Source organism: Anastrepha ludens, chromosome 2, assembly GCF_028408465.1.
Source record: "Anastrepha ludens isolate Willacy chromosome 2, idAnaLude1.1, whole genome shotgun sequence".
NCBI lineage: Eukaryota > Metazoa > Arthropoda > Insecta > Diptera > Tephritidae > Anastrepha > Anastrepha ludens.
The window spans coordinates 4,725,368-4,733,341 of NC_071498.1; the positions used below are offsets into that span (position 1 = coordinate 4,725,368).

At 36.5% G+C, this 7,974-nt stretch overlaps 1 protein-coding gene across 1 annotated transcript; it reads right to left on the bottom strand.

The window, feature by feature from the left end:
* Positions 1-4,537: 4,537 nt before the first annotated feature.
* Positions 4,538-5,854, bottom strand: LOC128856331 (COP9 signalosome complex subunit 5). Its single transcript, XM_054091632.1, has 2 exons — positions 4,838-5,854; positions 4,538-4,769 (listed from the first exon to the last, which is right to left on the bottom strand). The coding sequence occupies exons 1-2, from the start codon at positions 5,691-5,693 to the stop codon at positions 4,624-4,626; spliced, it is 1,002 nt and encodes a 333-aa protein (XP_053947607.1). The 5' UTR covers positions 5,694-5,854; the 3' UTR covers positions 4,538-4,623.
* Positions 5,855-7,974: the final 2,120 nt, after the last annotated feature.

Genomic DNA, 7,974 nt, shown 5'->3' on the forward strand with positions numbered 1-7,974 from the left:
GCTGCATGTTTTCTTTTATAATAAAGCACAACAAAAATAGTTTTTTAGCCTATGGCATTTACATGAAGGCCAATATCTGTGAAATGTCCACTATGCCTCTTTTGGCTACACAGCATGCGCATATCAAAATTTTCCACGGCTTTTTGCAAAGCTCGGGATCTGCATTATTTATAACAGGACACTCCAAATGAAGCCAAATCTGATCTTTCCAACGAAAATGAGGCCTTTCTCTTCCTCTGCTAACGCTAGCTGGTACCGCATCGAGTACTTTCAGAGCCGAGCGTTTGTTTACATTCTGACGACGTCACCCAGCTAACGGAGCCGCTGGATCTTTATTCGCTGGATCTTATATCGTCGTAAAGCTCATTCAGCTTCATCGGATGTTGTCATCGTCGAAGTTTCTGTGCCATACGTTAGGACAGGCATGATAAGAGCCTTGTATAGTGTTAATTTCTATCATGGAGAGAGGACTTTGCTACTAAATAGTGTTGGTCCAGAGTAGCATCTGTTGACAAGAGAGATTCTCCGTTGGATTTCAAGGCATTGTTATCGGTGTAAATGCTCGTTCCCAGATAAACGAAATCTTTTACAACCTCGAAATCATAACTGTCAACAGTGACGTGGGTGCCGATACGACAGTGCGTTGATTGTTTGTTTGATGGCACGAGGTACTTTATTTTGTTCTCGTTTACCACCAGACCCATTCGCTTTGCTTCTTTATCCAGTAGATTCCTCCATTTGTGGAAAAACATCAAGGCGCACACCACAAATAGGAGAAGGAACTCGGGCAAACACCCGAAAAAGGGTGAGAGCCAATTACATGCATGTATTTAACATTTCGTTCTTCAGCTCTGGTATCATCTGGGGCTTACTTTTCACGTACATAGCTTCAGAAAAAGAAGTAAATTGGTGTCAAATTGCAAGATCTCGTCGGCCATTTGACCTCATTGTTTGGTGTCGAAGACCATGTTGTCTAATTTAACCGTATGTCACAGTAACATTCTCCGTTCACCATAACAGCGGTACAATATTTTCGCAGGAGAACACCCGGAGTCATCGGCTAACTCAACCGATGCCAGCCAGCACAAAATCCGCACCACACAGTGACACGTTGTGGGTGTATACATAGTGTTCTCTTGAATGAAATATAAAATTTGAACCCATTGTCAGAGGAAAAAAAAGAGGTTGTCTGTAAAGACGGTTTACTGACGATAGTTAAACGTGACAACGTCATAAGAAAATACTGATGTAATGGTTGCAATTTTCAAAACAAAATTTTAATTTTATTTGTTTGAATCGCAATGGAGTAAATCAAGTTACATTTACACAAACGTGAAAAATTCCGAAACATTTATCAAATTCATGAAAGATATGTTCAATTTCGATTGTGCATCAGACGTTAATAAGTCAACAACACTAAGAGGCAACATCATCGATTTGCCTTTTTCCAGACACATTACACTCGAAACACCCCCTTTCATTTCCTTCTTTTCCTATCATCTCCTATTCTCAACAGAGAAATGGTTCATTACCATGCATACAGGAAGAACGCATATGCAAATACAAATATGTGAATTTATATACATATGCGCATATACATACATATGTATATAAGCTCACTCAAGTAGGAGAGAGCCAGATGTCGAATGTTGCCGAACGGGGGGTGCCGATTGTACTCTTTGTCGTTCGTTCCGCGCTCTCTCTTGCAGTTCAAGCAAGGTAACGACGCATGAGCAAGATAACGACGAATGAGCAAGATAACGACGATTGAGCAAGATAACGACACATTTTTTCGTGCGTGCAGCCGGCTAAATCGAATTATAAGATGTTATCACGTCAAAAAAATTATTTATGTTCAAATCGCTTTATTTAGATAACTGACTTCAAAGTTTGAAAAAGAAAATGACATGTCAAATTTAAGACAATATGAATTTGTATACATATAATATACATATGTTAGTGTATAAGTTCACAAACAATTTGTATTCTCTTTTACTACAGAGTCGCATTGGAATCGGATTTATTTTCAACAATTTATTATTGTATTATACAAATGTTTTAAAATAAAAATAAAAAAAATCACATTTCACAACTACCATAACCATAACCAGTGTGCATTTTAAGTTACATTTCAAATTTTTTGTTGAATAGCTCGGAATTTCTTTTTCATTTAAAGTTCAGTAGGGGCGAACAAGATCTACGAAAATATCAAAACTCCATATTGTATGTTATCCGTATATATCATTAATAAGTATGATTAAGGCCGATCGTGGGAAAGAAATGGAGTTGGAAGTTTAGGAAATATTTCAATTGCACGGCTGAAACTGAGTAGAAAGTAAAACTAAAAAAAACCAATTTGATTTTGAAATAGAAGAGATAAAAGTCTTTATTGTCACAAGCTACCTGTGGAATCACCATAGAAATAATAACTCCATAAAGGGATAGACCGTATTTCGGTTTTAGGATATCAAGTTTACTCGATGTCACAATAGCAAATCAATTCTAACTTCGTAGGTTCCATTTATACACTTTCGTCAAAAATGGAAATCTATGTACTACAGTAGGTTCTGTTTTTATGCGGTAGATACGTTCCGCAAGAAACAGCATAAAAAACAAAACAGTATAAAAAAAGCTACTAGTTCTATAGTAAAACTATAGATACGTTTCAAAAGTGCTAAAACCGCATAAATCTGAAATAATGTAATAAAATCGCATAAAAAAGGGCGCTAGTCCCATATTATAACTATAGATACGTTCCATAGACCGCATGAATCTGAAATAATTAAATAAAATCGCATAAACAAAATATTTTATTTTTGAAAATTATATCTTTATTTAAGAAACGTCAGAATCGAAAAATAAATTTAAGTCAGAAATAGAATCAGACAATACCCACATGTTGCGCGTTCGTTTAGGATTTGGCGTAAAACCACTTTCGTCACTTGAGGCAATGTACACGTCTGATCTAGATAGTTATGCAGACGGTTCCATACTTGTAGGGTTAGCATTTCTGATGTAATCTGTGATGAGTTTTTGCTTAGCTGGTTTAGAATCTTGTTTATATGTACAATTCCCGATAGGTCGACATGCATTTTGTAATTTAAAAAAAAAACCGCACTATTTCAAAACCGCATAAAAAAAAGCCGCATAAAAACAGAACCTACTGTATATCGCATTATGTGCCTCCATTTTTTTAGGGTTAAGTGCATGATAGCGTTGCTGGATAGCATTTTCCTTCTCAAAAACATTAGTTGCAATTCCGTACGAGTCCGAACTTTTGATTCATATTGAGTTATGCACAATCGTAGCGTTAAAATGATGAAGTCTGGCAATGCAATGCAGGTGGTACCTTCAGCGTTTGGTATGAAACGCCCTTGCGAGCATTATGTTGAGTACGAAAGCATGCCAGTTGTATCACCTTAACTGCGAATCTTCATTGGAGATTTGGAATAAGCTAAAAAAGTTTATCAATCACAAAGACCTACGCGAAAAAATTGTGCTATTTAAGAAACTTCTTTATTTTCGTTAGTCGGAAGGTGTGTGCGAAAGAGATTAATTCACTGAAATGGGCGTATTAGTACCTGCAGAATACTTACCATCATTTTATTTTCAAGTTTGCCAAAGTCGTTCAATAATTAATCTTTTAAAGGGTCTTTCAAGAGTGCCGCCTAGATATCAGTAATGAATAATTCCTAGATGGCACCTTTTTTATGTCATCTTTGACATTTGTCGAGTGATACATACATAGATGCAGAATTTTACATGATAAAACAATGCGTGAAAATAACTGAAGCTCAATATGAAAATGGCCCATATTTAAGAACAATATATCACAAATCTCGTTTTTTTTGTGCAAATAATTGTACGAATGAGCCGCCAATTCAAAGTTTGGAAGAAAACAAACTCGTTCTGTCGGGGATAGAAAAAATGCTGGTAGTCCAAAAACTGCACGTTTTGTTGAGAATATTGAACCTGAACCGACTGTTTGGCGGATTTTACCTGTAGATCTCCCCAATCTAAATACTTCCTTTCCAACGTCTCTCTATCGCTATGTCCTTATTCTTGTCCATGCCTTTATCAACAACGCCAGGGTGGCAATTTTGTTAAACGTTTTCAGAGCGCCTCATCAATCCTTTGTCTATTTTCCGGCCTCAGTATGCTCACATTGGCATATGCCTTCCCTACCCGCTCTCTTCTAGGCCAAATCTCTCCACTTTGGAATAAGCTTTTGAACAAGGCTAGCATCTTAACACTGCCATATATCAACATTTTCCAAATATTTTATTTTAATAATGATTGATGATATGTGAAATGTTTTAAGCTGTTACAATAACATTTATCTGTAGTGGCCGGCGATGTAGATACTGTCAGAATGGAGGTAATATTGAATATGTAAAAGGCCACGCCAAAAAATTTACGGCTTACGAATACATTTTATATTTGCGCATTGTTCGTTCCTGCTGTAATCCGCGTCGTTTCCGTAACGTAAAAAATTCTACAAAATGGGCCTATCAATCAATACAACTTGCGAACTAAATGTGTTTTAAGAAAGAATGGTAATTTTTATTCATAGTGTATTATTGAAATTGAAATACTAATTGCTATCTTGGCCGCTGCTTTAATTTATTTTGCTAATCCAACTTTATTAAATAGTTTGTCTTTAGCAATTTGCGCCATTAGGCCATGAATTAGTTCAATCGATGCGCGACTACAGTCACGAGTGGCTTTTGAAAGTTTATCTTCAGTCCGTTTCTCGCTACCTTCAGCACCTTTAATAGTAAAGTTAAAAGATATTATTAGAAGCAATTTGACAATTTTTTTAATATTTCTACTTCACCTGAAACTACGAATGGTCCTCGCACCAAACTTGACTCACTCTGTTCAAGTTTCTCCGACAAATCAAAAATTTGTCCAGTTGTATAATCGGTATTGGTGAGTAATCCCGAACTACCTAAAGTGTTCACCCAATATTTGTTCCATAAAGAGTCCAGTAGCTTTCGATCTAATGCAGACTTGAAATAGGTCACTTCAAGTGGGTAATATTGCTTACAATGTACACCGAAATCATCAATCTTATTCAAAGGTATAGTCTGATATTCAGAAGGTTCTTCATTTGGTGGTTTATAGCCCTTGGGGTATGTGCGGAATGCACCCAAGCATACTTTGCCAGCTGATACAGTACGTACTGGATCCACAACAATGGCAACAAATGGTTCCTGATAGTTCTGATTAAGCATTTGCGTTGATACATCAATGCCCGATAACCAACAACCGTAGCCGGGATGACTGTGATACCACCCAATAGCATTCTCCAAACGTCCTACTTCTTTGGCTGCTTCAATATAGGCAGACATATACTCATAGGCTTGGGATTGAGCATTTACACGCGTCTCAGTACCCTCCACGGGTAATGCAAATGCGTCCATGACAATCATGGTGTTGTCTTCAACTTTGCCAAGCAACAGACCCATAATCTCAAGAGTGCCTCCCGAACGTGCATGCATTACCATCTTTAGCAGTGATAATGCTGATATTTTGATATCTTTAAAATAATGAGGATCTTTTTCCCATGGCTTGGCGTCGAGAATTTGACGTTGCTGCTCACCATCATAGCGAAAAATTTCATCACAAGCCGGCAGTGTTTTCACATTATTCTCTAACTCCCAGGTTTTACGTGAAGTTTCAGCATCCATTTTAACTGTTTTAATTGCTATTGCGACTATAATTCACTATTTTCCTTGCAAAAATGCCAATTCCCAAACAAAACTTCTGGTAAATCAGCTGTAAAGCAAACAATATTGCTGTGTAATTAGGTTCGGCATACAATGTAATAACAATGCATAACAGATATCGCCTAAAGACGGCGCTGCTGATTAAGTGTGTCTTTGCTGTTTTTGCGCGTTCAAAAATTGTTTCTTAAATTCGTTCTTTAAATTTTGGTGATTTCGTATCTCATATCCCACTCGTTTATTGCTCATAAACCTTAAATTTCTCGCGAATCACAGGTATTTCTTTTACTTATAAAATCATTAATAGCGTTCCTCCATTTCCTCTAAGCAACTTCTGTTTGTTGGATATAGCGGGAGAATTAATTATTCATCTAAGGCTCCCATTGCTCGATCTATGTATGTATTCTTGAATTCGATGCTATTAGTTGTACCGTCTCCTTGACTTTTTTGTTTCAAGGGACGTAATTAAGCAGCCGCTATAGCCGAATGGGTTTGTGCTTGACTACCATTCAGGAGAGAGAGGGAGAATTTGGAGCAAAGATTGGTATAAGCAAAGAGCAATACAGGGCAGATACAGCTGTGAAAAGAATTCGATTTTTTTTGTTTTTCAGGACCACTTTGGGCTTGCGAGAAACACAAATCACTCATTCAGCAGCTCAAAATCCAGTAAAAAATACAAAACGGGTAATTTCGGGGTCCCGCTGGCGAGCAAAGAAACATCATATTCTAATAAAGCAATCTGTAGAACAAAAATAGTGGGTACCTTCGTTATTGTGAAAGGTGTTTTTCATTTAAACAATCATTAAAATGTGTGGAACATAGTTTCCATATTACCAGCAGATTCTTTATGAGAAACTCTTTCGTTAATATTTGGCATTTCTTGCCCCGTGGCTAGTTACATTGCAGCTCTAATTTCTCTTGTTAACCCTGTGTATAGGTATTGCACAGTTACTGACAAATTACTACCTTGAATTTCAATTGAATATTTTGCTTAATAGTTTGTGAGTTCTACCCTTTTTGCTCTATATATTTGACAAAATACAAATCTGTCGTGGAAATGGACGTTCATGATGGGAGTGTGCAGGCATGAACGAGTTATTAAAGATCACGACACTCTGCGACCACCATTTGAAAAATAAAAAGGATTCGTATCTTACATTTTTACTTTTGTTTGTGTTCTGTTGAAGGTTGAGCAAACATTAAAAAATATGCTTTAAATTAATAAAATATTTATTTATTTATTTGCTTAAGTATATTAAATGTAATTCAATATTCTTTATTTCGATTCCGGCTTAAATCTAAGTGAATAAAAATGGTCTGCATACAAGGAACATTCAATATAAATTAAAAAATTATTTCAAATAGAACAAAGAACTTGTTACATACGCGTATTTCAGTGTTTTTTTTTTATTTCAATTAATGCCATGTTACAGTTTTTTAGGTTTCCTATTTCGCTTATACGCATTGGTTGCAGTTACAATTCGATGAAGACCCTCTTTATTGCTGATGTTGGGAATCCGAGGGAGCTGCATATGGCACTTTTTTATTTATTAAAATGTATTCTCGATATGGTCACCCCTGTTCTCCTTTTATTTGGGTTGACAAGTCTTTCGTAGCCCTATAGTGGGCATTCAGGTAGGTTAAGGAAGATGCATCTTCAACATCGGCGTCAAAAAAAAAAATGTGTACATGTGCAGTCGCCTCAATGGATCCCCTTCATCTATCACTTACATAGGTATATAGGAATATAAGTACATACTGCCATGTAGTACGCATTACAAGCCACGCGTTTTCTTATTCCTCGTGACTGCCCCATATCAATGATACGGCGTCATAATAAAACCAGTTTCTAATAGTCTTCGCAAAGTTCCATCAGATATGCTAAAACTGGGTACTTAATCGTAGCATGTATTCATCACGTACCCATGACGACCCTTTTTCTCAGAGTCCGTAACACACTAGGATGTCGGCGTATTCCTCAATGGTATACGTTGCTATGTGTACAAGCAGAGATCAAAATCCTGTTCGCCAACCAAATCACACAGTCCGAAGAAAAAACACGGCATAAGCAGACTAAGTGAAGACTTAATGAATATTTAAAACTTTATCAAGCTGCCATTTTCAATTGTCACGGATCAATTTTGTTTTGATCTTTATTAATTAGCATACTCTTTAATTAATATAAGAAAAAACGTGGGCGATAGCAAAAAATATAGTTTTGAATCAATCTTTGAAATCGAATATC

Bases quoted from the DNA above. Each gene is read 5' to 3' on its own strand.
- LOC128856331 (XM_054091632.1), bottom strand. From the start codon at position 5,693: ATGGATGCTGAAACTTCACGTAAAACCTGGGAGTTAGAGAATAATGTG. The intron at 4,770-4,837 runs GTGAAGTAGAAA...TTACTATTAAAG, and splicing joins AGGACCATTCGTAGTTTCAG to GTGCTGAAGGTAGCGAGAAA.